The sequence below is a fragment of the Schistocerca nitens genome, chromosome 3, assembly GCF_023898315.1.
Source record: "Schistocerca nitens isolate TAMUIC-IGC-003100 chromosome 3, iqSchNite1.1, whole genome shotgun sequence".
Lineage (NCBI taxonomy): Eukaryota > Metazoa > Arthropoda > Insecta > Orthoptera > Acrididae > Schistocerca > Schistocerca nitens.
The window spans coordinates 39,551,100-39,572,246 of NC_064616.1; the positions used below are offsets into that span (position 1 = coordinate 39,551,100).

Consider the following 21,147-nt stretch of genomic DNA (forward strand, 5'->3'; position numbering starts at 1 on the left):
CAATCCATTTCTTTTAACTGGTTTATCATTTTGTTTACACTGGATTCACCTACAATTCTATATGTCACTTCTCTCTCTGTAGAACTGAAGGCTGACTTTTCTATTTGAAGCCATGGCCCTGCGTGATTCAGTGAATGGAAATGTAAGGGAAAGCAGTTATACAAATTCACACTATTATTGGTTATCCATGACAGTGAGCACCGCAAAGTATTGGCCTCGACACTATTATCACTATAATGCCTACTACACTGGGAGCACAATGGACAAGAATATAAAAGAGGAAGAATCAATTTTTGTTGTCAGGTGATAAAACATAATGTAACCCCTGCCATGAAGTGATCTGTTCAAAAACTGAAAATTCAGGAAATTTGATATGGTGATTCTGTATAAAAGACAAATCATCACAAGTTGGAGCATTTATGGTAGCAAACTTTAATAGCTACAGGTAGTGTATTAAAAAAATACATGACAAATAACATGTTTGTATAAGAAATAAGTGATTAATGAAAGCTATTATTTGGACTAGTTAAAATTCCACAATAAATCAGTGAACTACAGTTTCATTACCACCCTAAAAGAAAGACATCATCCATTACAATGCTACAGCACACAGCATGATAGCATGCTAAAATGTAGTACATAGCGTATTGTCTTCTGATGGGTGTTTAGCGCTTCATCACAAAATAGCTGGAATGACACATTATTGTATCCAGTGAGACTCTAGTAGTCTTGTGGTGGTTTCATTTTGAACATAATGGTTTATGTGAGCTGTAAATAGCACACACACAACACAGTGAAAGCTGACCTGCCATTTCTTTACTAGAAACATAAAGTAAACAGGTTACACACACATCTGCTTTATTACATTATTATGAGAACTATGGAATACAATCACTGCAGAAAATTGTTTTTCAGCCACTTTCATACTCAAGGTGTAAGACTTGTCACATCAAAACAGGTGGCATATTTGATGATGCCACACTCAGAAAAAAGAAACTTGGTGATATTAGATCCCAGTGTTGTTAATTCCAGTTATTAGTGGCTGAAGAGACAACAAACTTCTGACAAAGTAGAAACTGCCCACACTAGGAATAAACACAACAAGATTTATTTATTATTATAACAAGACACTGTAACATTCTCCTGACTTAGTTGTATAATAGCATGTCATATTTTCAGTAATGTGCTGCTATTTGTTGCCCAGAATTCTTAGCTCCCCATTACCAGCATAATACATTATCTGCTGCCTCTCCCCCATATCACTATAAAGCAATCTCCGCATATTTTGTCCACTAATACTTCCACTGCACACTGTGTATCAGAGTTTTTTAATGCAAAGTTAAACTGTCCATTGTTTCAGTATTGTACCTCTAAAGTTAGAGAAATGAATTCCTTAACAATTAACTTGGAATTTTATGTAGGAACAGTCTGTAGATAATGCTTTGTCAGCTTACAGTGCCATTAAATTGCAGTTAGTTATTTAACTTATGTGTAAATAAATGGTGGAGCTAATCAGAAATTAAACTTACCCCAAGTGCAAATCAAAGAGACAAATTTGCCTCGAGATAGGGTACTACTGGCTCTTGCATGACTGACTTCATCCATAAAGGCTTCATTACAAATAATTTCAAGCAAATTTTCAGACTTCCCACTTCTAAAACTGTATGTTCAAAAACATAAATTTACCTTGATTAACTTCTGAATCTTTACTTTCTGAAGATTGTCCTCCACATTCACTCCCAGAGGCCCCAGACATTTCCACCACAGGAACTATTGTAATAAGGTTTGAATTGTTTCTAAAATTCTGGTTTGAGTTGCCTCTGAAATTCTGGTTTGAGTTACCTCTGAAATTCTGAAAGACAAAATTCTTGTTTATAACAACTGGTAATTGCTAATATAGTTTAGATAATATTAAACTGTTTGCACAAGTTAGAGTTATGGTACACTCAGTGCAATATCTGATGCCAGAGTGCAGTTACACATAAAATACAAACACAGTCAAATCAGTCACATTCACTTGATACACTGAAAAACTGTTATTACAGGCTGGATTCAAAAATCTACTAAAACCTGTTAAGAATAACAAAGAAAAGGCAAACAGAGGAAAATTTTGACAGCTGACCACTTTCAAAAATGAAAACCTGCTTCCTTATAAGTTAGAGAGCAGATGACAGTTTATAAAATCTTGAAAGTCAAACTGTAATTATCTCAATATGTTTGAATTTAACAGATGCAATTGACCAACACTTCCAACCACTGCTCTTTTGAGAAATATAGGAAACAAATATGGTAAAAGTTTGAACTTTTATAGTTCACTGGTAATCATTAAGGCATTGTAGTAATACTTGTTATATACTTCAATGCTCTAAAAATAATCAGATAACTTTTACACATGTGCAATCTTCAGAAATACATATTTGCTCCATTAAGCAAAGTTTGTGATAAAACATGAACAGTACACTTCACAGAAACTAATTTTGTCTGTTGTTAGACCACTGAACAACTCACACATCACATCAGCTTTGTTCTCACCTGTTAGCATTCATTGTCTTTTTCACTTATTTGGACAAATTTATCCTTTAGTGCTGGGAGATTTGGATATTTTTGCTGACACTGCTTTATTCTCAATATGTAACATTTAGAGGATGACCTGCTACTTGAATCTGAATGGCTGTTGTACGAATGTGGTTGCAGAACAGTTCACTGACAATGGTTCTGTTCCATACCAATTCAAAGGCTGCTTTGAGATGACACATTATAGTTTTCTTCAAAAGTGTCAAATAACTGGACACCTGCCCCTTAATTAACATGACTAGAAGCACTGGCATCTGGCTTCACCCTTCTCGCAACCCGTTCCTTATACCTGCAGTTTCTAACACTTTCACACTATAATTCCTTTGGAATTTTGTTTACCGGCCACTTATACTTTTGTAAGGTTTTATTATTATTATTATTATTATTATTACTTCATCCTTCTGTAATGTTTCCTGTTTCTGCTATGTATACCAAACAAATAAGTATTCTTTGAGAAGTGAAGTTGCAAGATGAGTCACATGTTTTTCGGAGTACAGTTATATCTACATTGAGTGGACTGATCATGATCATTAACATTCTAATTGGATTTCATGATGGCATTTCTTTGTAATGAAGCAAATTGCTTACTATGGTTTGCAAATTATGGTTATAAGGGCTAATCATAGTTCAGTAAATATTTTTTATTTACTTGTCTTGATCACAGTTTTTTGTAAAAGATTACCATTTTTGGTTATGCAATAGTTGGTCTTCAGACTGTACAGGAAGTAAAAGAAGAAAGCATTACTCTCTTACAACATTAAGTAGTTAAAATCCAAAATTGGAATTATAATATAAATATGATATTATATACCTCTCATCCTACTGCAATGTAACAAGTCATAAACATGAAAAACTAACACAAGTTTCCATTCATGCATCAAGCAGTATATATCGAATGCAGATGCCATACTAGAGGTCACTGATGCATCCACAATGTACAGATGATTGTACAAATTAATTAAAACAAGGTTTATTTTGATGTGCAGTTCTTAAAAATATGCTCAGTTGTATGTAAGTAAGAAACAAAAAAACTTTCATTTAACCATAAAAAAAATCTATTACTTTTCTGACAGTTCACAGCAGATCAGAATTTAGCAAATTATTCAAAAAATAAATTTGACTAAAAAAAATCATTTTAAAATTGGGTATGTTGTGATGACTTTAAAATTAGTATTTATAATGGAAGAAAACAGAACAACCTTCAAGGAAATGTGCATTAGTCTGTTTCACATATTCCAGTTTGTATTGTGGATATAAAAACATGAAAAAATTTAAAATGGAAAGCAGACTGAGTGTGAAGTGACAGAAAAGGGTAAATTACAGCAACATTTCCAAAAAATAAATGATGTATAACATATTTTGTACTGGGAAGGTAGTGAAATATAGTGGCCGTTGCTGGATGGTGCAGGTTACTTCCATGTTAGTTTATCTTGGCTACAGTTCTTGTTGTGCTGTTCAATGTAGCAGACATTTTTGAAGGGAGCAGTGTGCTACCCCATTTGCTGTGCATCCACGCAGAGTTGTAGGTGACAACAGCACTGTTGACCTCTGCAAGCCTTCTAATGCACACAATGACACTTCACACTATGAACTCAAATGTCAGAAAATAAGTTCTTCAAAGATTTTGAAGTAAAAGTGTTGGTTGAAGTCATTTTCCTCATGAGGACATGATCAGGATGCTGTCTCTTACTGCCAAAAATTTCAAGTTCCTCCAAAATCCTAAAGTATCTACCTTTAGGATGGTGTGCAAAATTTTCAGATTATGTACTATATAAATTATTCTAAGTTTTTTGATTTTTTAAGTGATCATCGAAAGCTATTTTATTGCAGCTATACACTGAGGTGACAGAAGTCATGGGATAGTAATATGGGGGGGGGGGGGGGGGGTTGGGTTGTTTGGGGAAGGAGACCAGACAGCGAGGTCATCGGTCTCATCGGATTAGGGAAGGATGGAGAAGGAAGTTGGCCGTGCCCTTTCAAAGGAACCACCCCGGCATTTGCCTGGAGCGATTTAGGGAAATCACGGAAAACTTAAATCAGGGTGGCCGGATGCGGGATTGAACCGTTGTCCTCCCGAATGCGAGTCCAGTGTCTAACCACTGCGCCACCTCGCTCGGTATAGCAATATGCACATAAATTATAAATGGAAGTAGAATCATGTACACAAAGTATAAAAGGACAGGGCATTGGCGGAGGTGTCATTTGCACTCAGATGATTGATGTGAAAGGGTTTCCTACATGATTAGGGCTGCATGACTGGAAATAACAGACTTTGAATGCTGAATGGTAGTTGGAGCGAGATGCAGGAGTCATTCTATCTTGGAAATCGTCATGGAATTCAATACTCTAAGATCCACAGTGTTGACACAGTGTGCCGATACTACCAAATTTTCTCTCATCACAGAAAACACAGTGGCCAACGGGCTTCACATAATGAATGAGTAATACCAGCAGTATTTGCATAGAGTTGTCAGTGCTAATAGACAATCAGCACTGCATGAAATAACTGCAGAAATCAATGTGGGATGTATAATGAGCATATCTGCTAGGACAGTGTGGCAAAATTTGGCATTAATGGGCTATGGCAGCAGCTGACCAATGGGTGTGCCTTTGCTAACAGCACGACATCACCTGCAGTGCCTTTCTTGGACTTGTGGCCATATCAGATGGACACCAGATGACTGGGAAATTGCGGCCGGGTCAGATGAGTCCCAATTTCAGTTGGAAAGAGCTGATAAAGGGTTCGAGTGTGGTGCAGACCCCATGAAGCCATGAACCCAAGTTCTCAACAGGGCACTGTGCAAGCTGGTGATGGCTCCATAATGGTATGGACTGTGTTTACACAGAATGGACTGGCTCATCTGGTCCAATTGAACAAGTTACTGACTGGAAAAGGTTATGTTTGGCTATTTGGAGACCATTTGCAGCCTTTCATGGACTACATGTTTCTAAACATATCACTGGGCCATAACTGTTCACAATTGGTTTGAAGAACAATCTGGACAATTTGAGCGAATGATTTGGCCATCCAGATCACAGGACATGAAACCCATCAAACATTTATGGGACATAATCAAGAAGTCAGTTCACATACATAATCCTGCAACGGCAACACTTTCGCAATAATGGACAGCTAAAGAAGCAGCATGGCTCAATATTTCTGCAGGAGTCTTCCAATGACTTGTTGAGTCCATGCCATGTCGAGCTGTTGCATTACACTGGGAAAAAGGAGGTCTGACATGTTATTCAGTGGTATCCCATGACTTTTGTGACCTCAGTGTACACACGCTCTTTAAATCTTGTTGGGCTTCCTAAAAACATTTTGCAACTGTGTCTTCACCATAAAATTGGCTAGAAGCACAGTTAATTTTATAATTTGGGCATTTATAAAATCACGTGTGATGATTGTAATTGCTTTTATGTTGGGCAGACGGGACGTACTTTCGAAACAAGATTTAAAGAGCAATTATATACCTGCAATAAAACAGCATTAGGTGATCACTAAAAACAGACTAACATACATAGCACATAATTCAAAAATTTTACAGACTATTCTTAAAAGTAGAAACCATAACATTTTGGGGGGAGTTCAAAATTTTTGGCAATAAGAGACAGCAACCTGATCATGTCCTTAATGAGTGAAGTGATTTTAATGAAAACTTTTATTTCAAAATCTTTGATGAACTATTTCCTGACATTTGAATTCATAATGTGAAGTGCTGTCGTGTGCTGTCAAAGGCTTGCAGATGTCAACAGTGCTGCCATCACCTACAGCTCTGCATCAACACACAGTGCAAGAATGTCCATTACGTTGAACAGCACAACAAGAACAGTAGCCAAGATACTCACGAGTAGCCTGTGCCATCCAGCAAAGGCTGCTACACTTCACTATCATCCCAATACAAAATACGCCATATATCTTTTATTTTTTGGAAATGTTGCTGTAATTTACTCTTTTCTGTCAGTTCACACCCAACCTGCATTCCATTTTCATTTTTATTACCTTTTTTTATAAGCACAATATAAATTAGAATATGTGAAACAGACTAATACACATGCCCTTAAATGTTGTTTCATCTTCTTCCTTTATAACTCCTAATTATAAAGTCAGCATGGCATATTCAAATTTTGCACTTTTTTTATTTTTTGAACAATTTACTAAATTATGATCAGCTATAAACTTTCCGAAAGCTAATAGATTTTTATACGGTTAAATGTGTTTTTGCTTGCTTACATACAGCTGAGAATATTTTTAAGAACTGTACCTCTAAATGAAACTTCTTTTAATTACTTCATACAATTATCTGTATGTTATGGATGAATTAACAACCTCTAGGATGGTGTGGTGTGCATACTGTAAGACCTTTGGTACACACACCATCAGATTATTTGACTTGTCACTCTAACGAAGTAGGCGAGTGTCAGCAATATGTCTCGTGGTCTTATCGTGGCATGTTTATCTTCTGCCATTAGGTCAGACGATAGAAATGCCACTTGCACGCTTAAGGTAGCAGATTGACGGTGACCAACTTTAAACAGAACTTGACTAATTTTCACACACATTTATTAGAATAATAAAAATCATAGACATTACGTAACTTGATTCTGGATGCTGTTTACAATTGACAATCTGAAGTCCTTTGATGTTGGTACGCTAATCTTATTCTCACATATCTCTGATACTTGGCAAAGTGTCTATTCATTTATCTTCATGGTTATGTACAGGAATATGATAATCTTATTAGGCGCAGACTGAAACTTGACTATAGACTGGTACAGACAAATGCAGACTAATGCAGACTGGTGCAGACAAATGCAGACTGACTAATCGGAGGTCTGTACACTCGTTATAATACCTCGTGCGTTCAGGTATCATTGCGCGAGTGTGATCCACTAGGAGAAAAGGTTCTACGTTAGCAGCAGTCTCACTGGCTGCGTTACATATTAATACACGGATCGGCGGAAGCAGAATTTGGTCCGTATCTAAGACAGTGCCATCTTGTAGTGCGGAGACGGACGAGCACTGCGCCTGCACTGATGTGCTTAGCGGGGCACGCTCTAGTGGGAAAGTTGTGTACGCGCTGACTACGCGGAACTATGTACACAACAGATGGCATTTTCATTCTGTAGTATCAGTTGAAGCATGCATTGCAACTTTGAATTCTGTTAGTTTTACTTGTTTATGGCTTGTTGCAGTGCACCAGAATGAAAGGCATATCATCTTTATATTATAATATCTGTTTTGGATTTTTATCTCTTAATGCAGTAAACTGTAATGTTTTATTCTATTACTTATTGCCAATTGTGAAGATAGCTATTGCATAGCTGAAGCTGGTAATCTGGTACAGACAACTTTGTGATCAAGATAATTAAATAAAAAAGCATATGATCACTCTGCAGGTGGTCATTTTATGTCTATACTCAGTTGGATAAATATTTACATCAGTTATGTCTTCACATGCAGGTATTATATCTGCTAAAGAATTCTGGAGAGACATTTCAATAAAATCCACCCCAGCTATATGCATTTGGTAACATTCCCAAACTATTGTATCTGTTTGTTTCATAATATTGCAACTTTCATTAATTTTAATTTAGTCAAAACTTTAAGACTGATTAAAATATAAGCCACACCACTACCTTCTGTAGACAAGCTATTGAGGCCCATAGGTATGTAGCAAAATGTGTGGAATGAGTTTGCACAGGAGTCAGATCTGCATAGCTTAGGTGATGTATTTCCAATAAAATATAGGAGTTTGGCTCTGTTCCCTGGTACGTCCATTACTATTAATTTACTATTAGGGAGCAGCAATTTACAAACATATGTTTCCACATTTTGGTCTAAGCAAAAACATACTGATCTTCATATTTTTGAACCAGTGGTTACTTTTACAAAGAATATTATTTAAAGTAATTATCCCTTTCTTCCATATTTCTCATTGACAAAGGTGAAAAATATTCAGGAGTATGGTTCAAATAAGCATGCAATAATTCTAATTTAGGTTTTCCACATTTCCCTAAATCACAAATGCCAGTCTGGTTTCTAAAAAGCTACAATTGGTTTCCTGCTTCATCCTTGTTCTGTTCAAATAGTTTCCATCTTTAATTACATCTACATTAGTAGGATGTTTGATCCTAAACTTCTGACTCTACTTTCACATTTCTCCTAAGGAAATATGCTGCTATTACATAGTTCTCTTCACAGTAAAAATTCACTATCACAAAACTTCTGAACAAATATTTGCATAGAAGTGTTGTGACAGGAAATGTCTGCAGTGATGTTATTGTGGGACAGTTCTCATGCACTAACGGAAAGAGAAGATTGCTATTCAAAAGACCATAAAATCATTCAGATGAATATTAACCTGGATGAGGTTTTAAGTCTCAAAAAACATTGCACAACATCAGAAAATTAAACTGAGAGATTATGTCATACAATCTGTTGCTTTTATAGTGTTACCTACATCTGGTATCTGGTTCAGCAGAAGCTGAATGCCGACTGGAGGCAATGGATCTAGATGGCCGTTAGAGGGTACAGTCTTACCACAGTGCTGCACTCACAGCGTTAGGCCACACTCATCCCGCCATGTGAATACGCTGGCCAGTAGCATTCCTCATAGGTGATGAAAATATGGCTGCCCAGCAAAATGTCAGTCAGTCCTGTACTCATGTCTGATATTATTGGTTACTATCATTGTTATACTACAGACTACTGGATAACAACCTCAGTTGGTACTTGGTCTTTCTATCTGGTCGCCATTCGGATTGTCTCTCTCTTTGCTCTTGGTCTGTTGACATTGTTGTGATGAAGATTTCCACTTTACACTTCATTGTTTACATAGGTTGCTTTGATCTTGTCCTTGTTTGTGTCTCCTGTCTGCCCTAGTTAGCTTGGCTGTCATTTGGTGTCATGTTCTCTTCTGCAGGTGGCCCTTCCACCTTGCAGCTTCATGTGTTTCTCTCCTGGATTCTGATGCATGCATTGATATCCAGCTACTTGTAGATATAACATTGGCAATGAGGAAAAAGGAAGTTGTTTGGCAGCTTGGACACTAAATTGGTTTGCCTGCTGGAGCAATGGCAGCAGCTAATGCAACAGCTGCAGCTTCAGATAGACTTTTTACAAAATTCACTTCAGCTTCAGGCACACTTCAAGCACAAAAGGCCACTTTGCTGCAGTCCTCACATGCCCCTGCAGTCAATGCCCCCATTCTTCCTCCATTGTTTCCACCTCTCAGTGATGATATGGACAACCAGGACACACCTTTGCATTGAATGAAGCAACATTTCATAGCTCTTCAAGTCATGGATGATTCGTTGCAGCAATCGTTATTTCTGTCTTGGGTATCACCAGGCACATTTCTTTTGCGTGAAAATTGGCACCTCTGTCTAATCTCGTCACACCCTCCTTGCAGGAGATATGCATTCTGTTCAGTAATTATTATTATTCACAGAGGAATCATGTAGTTGCCTCCAGGCTTGAGTTTCACCAATAACAAAGCAGCCTGCACAACCATACCGCTCCTGGGTCACTGACATGCAAATGTGATTTCACTTGCTCCAGTGAAGTCTCTGCCTTCATACATGGAGTCCTTGATTTGTCATGTCGTGGTTCAGCTGACATCCGATCCTGAGGTCCACACAGCAGTGCTGAAACTGGATAACCCATCATTGGAGGACACCTGGTGCACTGCACACTATTTGAGATCGTGTGGCCTAATAACAAACGACTCATGGAAAACCCACAAGTTGCGATTGTTAACAGGCCACCAAACATTCCACCCTCATGTTGCAGCAGCATTGTGATTTATTGCTTTCCTATGTCTCTATGGCATCCAAGCCTATGGTCGCCCTCATCAACAAACACGGGGACCACGCCTGCAGTGTTTTTTGGCTCACTCCCAAGTAGACTGTCCGGATTGCGGGGGGTCCCCACATGCAATTTGGCAAAGAGGAGTATATCCTCTCAATGTGTCGAAGTTGTCAACCTGTTCCCATCCCACCCCACAAGTGCAGTAGGGCACCATACACATGCTACATGCACTGCTGTCAGTGGTCCTCCCAGGTGACTCCTTCACACAGAAACTGTTTCTCACACTTTGCATTTTTCACCAGGACATCTATTTCCAAGTGGACACAGAGGCCTTTGTTTCTCCAATAAATCAGGCAATATGGGAACAGCTGGGCTCACTAGAGTTGTACCCGCCCTCACAGCATTTGGTGGCCTATAGGGTGGTTCTACTCCTCTTTGTGGGCAACTCTCAGTCACTGCAGCCTACAAAACATTATGCACCTTATCACATTACTTGTGGTCGACCACCCATCTGCTACCAATATTTTCGATTTGAACACCTTTGCATCATTAGGGTTTTTTATTTCTGATGAAGTCAAGGTCGTGTCAATCATAGCTCCTTTCCAGGAACTGGATGATCTCTGTACTGCACTTGCATCTCTATTTTAGCCAGACTTAGGGTGTGCCTCAGACCTTTAGATGCACATCACCCTTGAGCCGGATGCAGTGGCTCACTTTTACTGCACCAGACCAATTCCGGTTACCTTATGTGTTAACGTAAAGCAGGAGCTAGATCATCTCCAGGCTGCTGGGGTTACTGAGCCAGTGAAATCTAGTGCATGGGTCACTCCCCTAATTATCATGAGGAAGCCCACAGTTTCTCTCAGACTGCATGAAGATTTCAAGGCTACAATCAATGCTCAATCACAGGCGGAAACATATCCTATCCCCTGGCCAGAAGACCTCCTCACCAAACTTGCTAGAGGAGAAGATGGTCCTTAGCGATGCTTACCTCCAGTTATATCTGTATATATACTCCACAAGAGACTGTATGGCGCGTGGCAGAGGGTACCCTCTATCACTAATAGTCATTTCCTTTCCTGTTCCACTCGCAAATAGAGCAAGCGAGGAACAACTGTCTGTATGCCTCTCTACAAGCCCCAATACCTCTTATCTTCATAGCCCTTAAGTGAAATTTAGGTTGGCAGCAATAAAATCATTCTGCAGTCAGTTTCAAATGCTGGTTCTCTAAATTTTCTCATTAGTGGTTCTTGGAAAGAATGTCGCCTTCCCTTCAGGGATTCCCATTTGAGTTCCTAAAGCATCTTCATAGTACCTGCATGATGTTCAAACTTACTGGTAACAAACCTAGCAGCCCACCTCTGAACTGCTTCGATGTCTGACTTTAACCTGACCTGGTGCAGATCCCATACATTTGAGCAGTACTCATGAGTGGGCTGTACTCAAATGTTCAAATGTGTGTGAATTCCTAATGGACCAAACTGCTGAGGTCATCGGTCCCTAGAATTACACACTACTTAAACTAACTTGTGCTAAAAACAACACACACACACACACACACACACACACACACACACACACACACACACACACACCCATGCCTGAGGGAGGATTCGAAACTCTGGCGGGAGGGGCCACACAATCCGTGACATGGCACCTCAAACCGTGCAACCATTACGTGCAGCTGGGCTGTGCTATTGTCCTATATGTGGTCTCCTTTACACATTAACCACACTTTCCTAAAATTCTCCAATAAATCGAGGTTCACCATTTGCCTTCCCTATGACAATCCTTACTTGTTTGTTCCATTTCATATTGTTTTGCTATGTTACACCTAGATATTCAATTGATGTAACTGTGTCAAGCAGCACACTTCTAAGTCTGTATTTGAACCTTATAGGTTTGTTTTTTCCTACTCATCTGCATGAACTTTCATTTTTCTATATTTAGAGCCAGCTGCCATCCACCCACCACACCAACTACAAATTTGGTCTAAGCCATCTTGTATCCTCCTGCACTCACTCAATGGTACCTTTCCATTCACCACAGCATCAGCAGCAGCAGACAGCTGCAGATTGCTGCTCATTCTGCCCACCACATAATTTCTGTATACAGAAAATAACAGCAGTCCTCTCACACTTCCCCGGTGCACTCCTGATGATACCCTTGTCTCTCATGAACACTCACTGTCGAGGACAATGTACTGGGTTCTGTTACTTAAGAAGTCTTTGAGTCACTCACATGTCTGATAATCTGTTCTGTATGCTTGTACCTTCATTAACAGTCTGCAATGGGGCACAATGTCAAATATCTTTTGGAAAACTAGGAATATAGAATCTGTCTGTTGTCCCTCATCCAAGTTCACAGAATATCATGGGAGAAAAGGGCAAGCTGAGGTCCACAAGAGCAATGCTTTTAAAAACCATGCGGATTTGTTGACAGGAGCTTTTCCCTCTCAAGGAAATTTGTTATCTTCAAATTGAGAATATGCTCAAGAATTCTGCAGTAAACTAATGTTAAGGATATTGGTCTGTAATTTTGCAAGTGTGTTCTTGTACCTTTCTTATAAATGGTTTGTGACAAGTACAAGCAGCTCCCATTTGGAATAGCCTCGACCTGCACAATTTTCTGAAGGTTTCTGGAACAGATGACATAGCATATTCTGGCTTGCGTGAATTACTTGGATGGTCTCATTTTCACAGGACTCTATATCTGCAAAATCTCTGTATACTTTTTACAACCCTGTCAGATGTAGGCTTGCATTGTCATTTAGTGAAGTGTAGGTCTTTTCAGTCAGAAGTGGAGTAAGTGGGGCACTGGCTCACAATAAAGACCAACTGATTGGAATATCACTGCAACAGTCTCCTTACCCCACCTGACAAACTTACCTGAATTGCAGATTTTGTGGGTAAAATCAACAATTATTCCATGTTCTTACCCCACAGAACTCACAATGCACAAATCCTCAATCAGTTGCATCAAAGGTGTGTGCTTTACAACTGGACCCCTGCCTGTGACTGGGCTTTTACACAACTGAAAATTATGTTTAAATCTGCCCCTTGCCTCACACCATTCTCTCCCGCTCACCCATTGGTTGTTGCAATCTATGCATCCCTGTATAGCATCAGTGTAGTCTTCACACACAGGAATGGGGATGGCTGGGAGCAGCTCAGTTAGTAGCATATGCGTCAAAGACACTGACCATTGCACAGCGAAACTATTCCCAGATTGAATAGGGGGCATTGGCAATAGTGTTCATTGACAAAGAAAGTTCATTTCCATCTTTTTGGGCCAAAGTTCTCCGTAATTACATATCACAAGCCATTGGTGGCATTATTTGATCCACGTTTCAGTCTCATGGAGCATAGCCCAATGCCTCCAGTGCTGGGAATTATTCCTGAGTGTATACAATTACACCATACAGTACAAGTCCACAGCACTACATTCCAATGCCAACACATTGTCAAATCTACCCACTGGCCCTAGCCCTGATTTTGACTAATAAAGGTCCTCTGCTTCGACATCAATACTGACCAGCAACATACATTGGACGGTTTCCCTATTACGGCCGCTCATGGCACTGCTGCCATGCTCCAGGACCACACCTTGCACTTTGCCCTCTACTGCATGACCCATGGCTGGCCAACTAACTTCACCCACCAGTTGTCAAATGATTTCAGCTCCCGGAAACATATTTCTCACAGACTCTCGGTTGTCGATGATGTCATTCTTTTGGATACTGAGACAGACATGCATCAGTTGGTCATCCCGGCAGACCTGTGCAAACAGGTTGCTGTACTGGGAACACTGAAGGATGTCTCGCATGAAGGTGCTATACCTTGCTGACATGAGTGCTGGCTGGAAATCGACAGCAACATTGAAGCAATGGTCCAGGGCTGAAGATTAATGAGGCTGCTCATTCAGAATGGTTGCTCAAAGTACCCATATGTTGTACGTGTGGCATCCACCATGACTAATGCCAGCCTCACCTAACCATCTTCGCTCAGGTTTTGGGCATCAAAGTGATGCCTCACACGTCGGTTTCCGATGATTGGCCTCTATTCACGGCATCTGCCTTCAAAGATTTCTGCATGGAAAATGGCATAAAACATATCTGCAGCTCTCTGTTCCATTCTTCCTCAAATGGTGAAGCAGAATGTTTTGTTCAGACCTTTCAGCAGCAAATGAAGAAAGCTGTCAAATCGTCTGTTACTATGTCTACTCTCACCATGTTTTTAACACTTATCGACGCATGCCAATTAACAATCATAGCCACACCAAGTTCCTCCACAAGCTACAACCATGGATCCTGCTACATCTTCAGAGCCCAGAGACTGCCCCAGTGAGCCCCAGTGATATGCACCTGGCACAGCCGTGTGGGCCCAATCCTGTGGGAGAGTACTGAGCCTTGGACACCAGAAATGGTGGTGGACACCCATTGGAAGCATGTTACATCAATCCAAACACAGAAGAGGCTCAAGTGAGGCCAATACAACCAGTTCCAACCTCAAATGCATGCATTGCACCTGCCACCACCTCTTCCACCACTGTCTGGCAACAATGTTGCCTCATGGCCAGCATTTGTGGCAGCAGTCTATGACTCTTGCACCAACAATCATTTCCACATCCACTCACTGGTGGAACCCTATGGCATGCTCATTGCTAGCAATGTCCTAATAGATGCTGCTAAAATTCCTCCCTGCACACAGCCATCAGCCAAAGGGACAGGGCCTTCCCCTGCCTCCATTCCACCCTCACAGCACAGTCCAGGGCATTTCCGCCCGTACGTACCTTTTTTGGAGGGGAAGGAAATGGAAGGTCTGGTATCCAGCTATGTTGAAACTGAATGTCTGCTGGAGGTAATGGACCTAGATGGCCAATAGAGGGCACAGTCTAGTCATGGTGCTGTGCTCATAGCATGAGAGCACTACTAATCTCACCACATTAATACACTTGCCAATAGTGTCCCCAGAGGCCAATATAAATACGGCTACCCGGCAAATTGTCAGTCAGTTCTGTACTCAGATCTGGTATTGCTGTGGTATTATTGTTACTAGAATCACTGTGCTATGGATTATTGGATAATGACCTTGCTCGGCACCTGGTCTTCCTTTCTGGTTGCAATTCGGACTGTCTCTGTCTTTGATCCTGGCCTGTTGACATTGTTGTGGTAAAGATTGCCACTTTCCATTTCATTGTTTACATAGGGTGCTTTGGTCTTGGCCTTGTCAATTGCTGGAGATAAGAGGGAGCTTTCTATATGCTGCAATTAAATGTTCAGTCATTTTCCAAATGACATAAAATGTCTAAGATATAGCTACATTAGCTTTTTGACAAGTACTCTTCCAGAAAAAAGTAATTACTTACAAACTTGTAGCATTATATAAATGCTCACAACTGCAATCAAACTTAGGTATTTTTTCTATTAAGTACACAATTGTATAAAAGAGCAAAATACACATATGCAAAAAATGAATTTTGTTAAATAGCCTGTAGACAGTTTAGTTTCATATTTTCAGAATCTGCAGTGATACTAAATGATAGAACACTGAATACAAAATCAATATTTCTGACGTACCTTTTTCATTGATTTGCCATTATAGCAGTTAGTTCGAATTCCTTGGCCCTTAAAAATAAACTTCTTATTGACCTTCTTAAACTTCCTGACAACTTTAGGAACTGCTTTTGCAGTCCGCAATGATTTAAGAGCAGCAAGCCGTAGTTTTTCTAAGTCATCTTCATTTTCCTCCTGGAAAGATAAAGAAAGAGAAGAAGTGCAATTAATTATGAGGCAACAATTAAAATTATGATTTATTTTTGTTGATTTAAGTTATTCAGACACAAGCCATAATGATGAAGCACACTGTTCTGCTATTTTATCATACATAAAAAAAATAAAAAATAAAAAAAAATCTGTGGGGACTCAGTTCAAACATTCTGGGAACAACAGCACTGACTTTGATTTAATCATCAGCTAAGTATTACTCAATTTATGATTCCACTTAGTGAATATTCAGCTTTGAGAAGCCATTTTCTTTTTATTTGGTATGCTTCTGCTTACAGCCTGTTAAATGGCTACCTCTGCTAACCAACATCATTCTATGGGACATATAAAGATAGCAAGTGCTCGTGCAGTCATGAACAAGACTGCATTAGAACCAGTTTCACCCCATACTTGATATAAACCAGCAAGATTCTACAAGGCAACTGAAATGTTGTCAACCAGTCTGGAGAATCCCCCATGAGCCTGTTAACAAACAATTTCAATCCTGCAGCTGCCTGGAAATCAGGGGTCATCTCCACCCAGAGCAATGCCCTTTGAGAGTCAAAACCCCTAGTATTAAGCCTGGAGTTTGAATATTTCTCACACCACCTGAAGCAAACGCAATGAAATCAGATGTGGCACAGGAAGAACAGGTGTCACACTCCAAGCTGTAACTGAAGTTTAAAGTGGTGCAGACAATATCAAATACCATTCAGGACTGTCTCTTGTACGTTTTCACTGGATCTCTAGACGAACTGCACCAGGCTGGTTCTAAAGCTATTGAATGGTTGGAAAACCTGAAAATGATATTAAGTTTTGGTTTTGTTTGTTATACTGCTTGTTTATAATTTTCTGTTTGTAATTTATAGTGTGCTTGTGATTACTCAACAGCATCAAATGCTAAATAATAATAATAATAAAAACAAAAACTACACACACTATCTATTTTAATTAAATCCCGACTTCCTTTTTCCTTATATTGCCATCATTCAAATTTTCATGACTGACTGGTGCTAATGGTATTTAGCAGTTTAAGTCAGATTTGGACTGCCAATGACATTAATGAATGTGACAAACTTTGTAAGCTCACCAAAGTGATAAGGATTGTGTAAGGCCACACACGCAACTTGCAATGGATCCAAATGCCACCATCATGCAGTTGTGTTGGAATGTTAGTAGGTGAAAAATGCTGTTGTTAGCAAAAGGAATAGCTATGTACAAGTGCTACATAGGACACCAAACATGTACAACAGGCAAAGAAGATGAAAACAAGGCCCAAGTGGCAAAAAGAACAGGTTGGTGCTTCAGCGATCCTTCTTTTCTCATCATTTAAAGACAACTGACAGTGTAGAACTGATATCTCAAAAGCTGACACAAAGCATTCCACTGTCACCCAACCTTGCCTTGTCATGCAGATGCACTGATATGTTGAACATTATGACTCACACCACCTGGTGGTGGCCAGAACAAGTTTAGATGAATCACAGTTCAGTGTACAGAGGGATTCTGGTGTTTTGGCATGTAAAGGACACAGAAAACATAAACATGAACAAAACTTATTGTAACGTGACAATTACAGTGGATACTGATTCATGGTCTGGGTCACTTGTCATGAAGAATGTAAGAAAACCACCGCATATATTTGTAATGGAGTTGGTCATAGTGGAAAATTCCTTTATCAAGATAGAAATATGTTTGGCTTTCGCTTTCTAGTGGTCTGTGGTGTGGTGTACCTTATTTCATTTTCAACACTCACCCCGGTACAATTACTTATGTTGGTGAGGCACAGGAGGGCAAAGGCATCACACAAATTGAGTGGCGTGGGTATTATCTGGACCTTAATCTAGATACCATGCCAGGGACCATGTTAATCATTTAGCACAGAGGCTTTGATCACCTCACACCCTAAAAAATATCAATGCTGGAGGAATGTAAAAACATTCCAACTAAAATTCTGAACAGCCTCAAGTTGTGCACCAATAAATACAGAGGTTGGCCACAGTGGACATATTCCTCACTGTTATCTTAACATGCACAAGGAAAGAATAACTCTTACTATAGCACAATACTACTTTGAATTTGGCTTTTTGTTTTTATTTGTCCTCTATCCACAGGAGTTTCTGCCATAATGAGTAGAAAATGGTACAATCTCAATAAGTTCACATTATCTTTTTTTATGCTCAGCATCCAAAGAGCAACACAATATGATTTTTTCTTGAAAACAGACATGCAGCTCATAAAGGTTTTTCAGTGTGGGTTTTTGCAAGATTGCTAGATTCAGAAGTTCGAAAGCTTTTTTTAAATCTATAAATGCTATAAACATAGGTTTGCTTTCTTTAAAATATCTTCTATGATATGTTGTAGGGTCAGTATTGCCTGACATTTTCCTATATTTATATGGAAGCCAAACTGATAACCCCAGAGTTTGGCATCTACCAGTTTCCATTCTTCTGTAAATAATTCATGCCAAAATTTTGCAACCATGATTTCTTAAACTGATGGTTCAGAAATATTCACACATGTTATCTTAGCAATTGGGATTATTATATTCTTCCTTAACTATGACAGTATTTCACATGTTTCATGTATCTTACATACCATATGAAATGGTTTTCTCAACACTCATTAATACAAAGAGACAGTCATCTACTCCAGGGCCTTGTTCTGACTCACTTCTTTTAGGGTTGTGTCGAACTCTTCTTGTAGCACCAAATCTCCCATCTCACCTTCATTTATTTTCTCTTCCCTTATGTTGGTGAGGCACAGGAGGGAAAAGGCATCACACAAATTGAGTGGCATGGGTATTATCTGGACCTTAATCTAGAGACCATGCCAGGGACCATGTTAATCATTTAGCACACAGGCTTTGATCACCTCACACCCTTGTATACGTCTTCTATACATTTCTATCACCTTTTAGTTATCCCTTCTTTGCTTACAAGGGAACTCCCCATCCCACCCCCTCAGATTTAGTGTAAGAAGGTTCAGTGGACAGCCCGTCAAAAACTGAACACAGGTTGAGCATGTAAACAGGAAGGTGTACTGAACTGTGAAAAAAAGCAAAATAGAAACAGTGAATAGTCTAAGAACAAGAAGTGCAATAAAGAACAGCCTGAAACTGTAATGGCATCGTGGGTAAGTGGTCATGGTGTTGGACTGCCAATCGGGCAACCTCTGTTCCAAAATCCCTCATGCCATTTATATATTTTGCCACAACATTACAAACTGTCCATCCAGTCATTGAAATGCTTCCTGCAGTCTTGGCAGTTGTAATACTATACATTGGTTATAGAATATGAGTCATGTGGTTAGAATTTGTTACCGTTGTAAGTAAGTGTGATGAATAGTGAGAGCAGGCAAGATACCACATAGACATCTCACACAAATGAAAGCAATAAATAAACGGGTGTGACCTATGTTACAACAAAGGATGTCAAGAGTCCAGACTTCCGGAACAGAACACAACTTCAAAAACATTAACAACATATATTTTGACAGAGCACATAGAAAATGTGTGACTGTGAAACTATTGCATTCATTTGTTGCAGCTTATGTGACAAACTATTCTGTCTTTATCATTTCCTTGGGAGTGATTACATTCACATTCATACGAAGTCCTAAATCAGGCAAGGAGGCATACCTCACTTACCAGTTGTACAAATTAGGTGCGTTGATATGAGATTCATATCGTTTGACACACATACTGTCACTAATGCCTTGTATGACACACCAGACATGTTTTCCAGTGGAGGATTTGGTTAATTTGTTGCTTTGTCATCAAACGTTTGCGGTTCCTATTCGAAAGCCACTTCCTTTTGGCTGGTAACAGAGTAGTTGTGCAGAATCAACTGTCATTATAGGTCCCCACCTTAGACCTCACAGTTGCAAATGGATGTTACACCATGACACAGACAAAAATTTGAATAAAGTGAACAGCAAAAATAAATAAATAAAATTAAAAAAAAAATTGGCAAGACGGAGTTTGGAACATGGCTTGCCCGCTTTGTAGTCCAACACCTTAACCATGATGCCATTTCTCTTTGCGGCTGCTCTACATTGTACTTCTTGTGCTTGTACCATTCACTGTTTTTTTTCCCCAGAGTCCTGTGCACCTTCTTCCCGTTTTCATGCTTGATCTGTGTTCAGTTTTTGATGGGCGGTGCACTGGGCCCCTCTTACCACTAAATCTGAGGGGGAGGGGCGGGTTGCAACGGGGAGTTTCCCTTGTTAGTATGGACTTGCCATTTGAGTTCTCGATATTCATATAGTTGCTTTCATTTTCTCCAAAAGTCTCTCTAATTTTCCTGTAGGCAGCAACTATTTTTCCCTTGGTCATACAGGCTTCTACAGCAAGAAAAACCTTTCTGAGAATGTGAAATTTGGTAACATCAAATATAAATGTTAGGAAGTCTTTCTTGAAGGTATCTATCTTCAGTGTAGCACTGTAAAGAAGTGAAATGTGAATGGTAAACTGTTCAGAGAAGAAGAGAATAAAGCTCTTGAGATGTGGTACTACAGAATAGTGCTGGAGATCAGATGGGAAGGTCGTAATACTAATGAAGAGGTACTGAATCGAACTGCGGAGAAAAGAGGGAGACTAAGGATCACACACAGTAAGCAGGTTCATGAACTAGCTATGCAGTGATGAAGAGACTTGCTCAGGACAGACTGGTGTGGAGAGCTGCACCAAAGTGTCTTTGTACTGAAGACTACCGCTACCATCATTACTGCCGTCGCTGCCACTGCCACTGCCACCACCATGATATTTATAGCAAATTGCTGAATTGCAGAATAATTCACACTGCACATGTGTATACTTTCAAATATGTAAGTAAGTTAAACCCAAAATCACATTGTCAGCAACCAAAAATGAAAATGAAGAAATTTAGCATGCTGGATTTGAGAATCTCACCAATGGCTGATAAAAATTGAAATAGTATTTGTTTCAATAACAACATCAATGCTTGCTGTTATCAAAATGTAATGATGGTTGCCA

The 21,147-nt window shown here is 39.5% G+C and overlaps 1 protein-coding gene across 11 annotated transcripts in view; it reads right to left on the reverse strand.

The window, feature by feature from the left end:
* LOC126247986 (serine/arginine repetitive matrix protein 2-like) overlaps window positions 1–21,147 on the reverse strand; it is a 162,863-nt gene that overhangs the window by 110,159 nt on the left and 31,557 nt on the right. For all 11 annotated transcript variants that reach the window (XM_049948569.1, XM_049948567.1, XM_049948564.1 and 8 more), the window contains exons 2-3: window positions 15,966–16,136; window positions 1,687–1,852 (exon numbers count right to left, since the gene is read on the reverse strand). In XM_049948569.1, coding sequence (XP_049804526.1) covers window positions 1,687–1,852; window positions 15,966–16,136 — 337 coding nt within the window. The remainder of the gene's footprint in view (window positions 1–1,686; window positions 1,853–15,965; window positions 16,137–21,147) is intronic.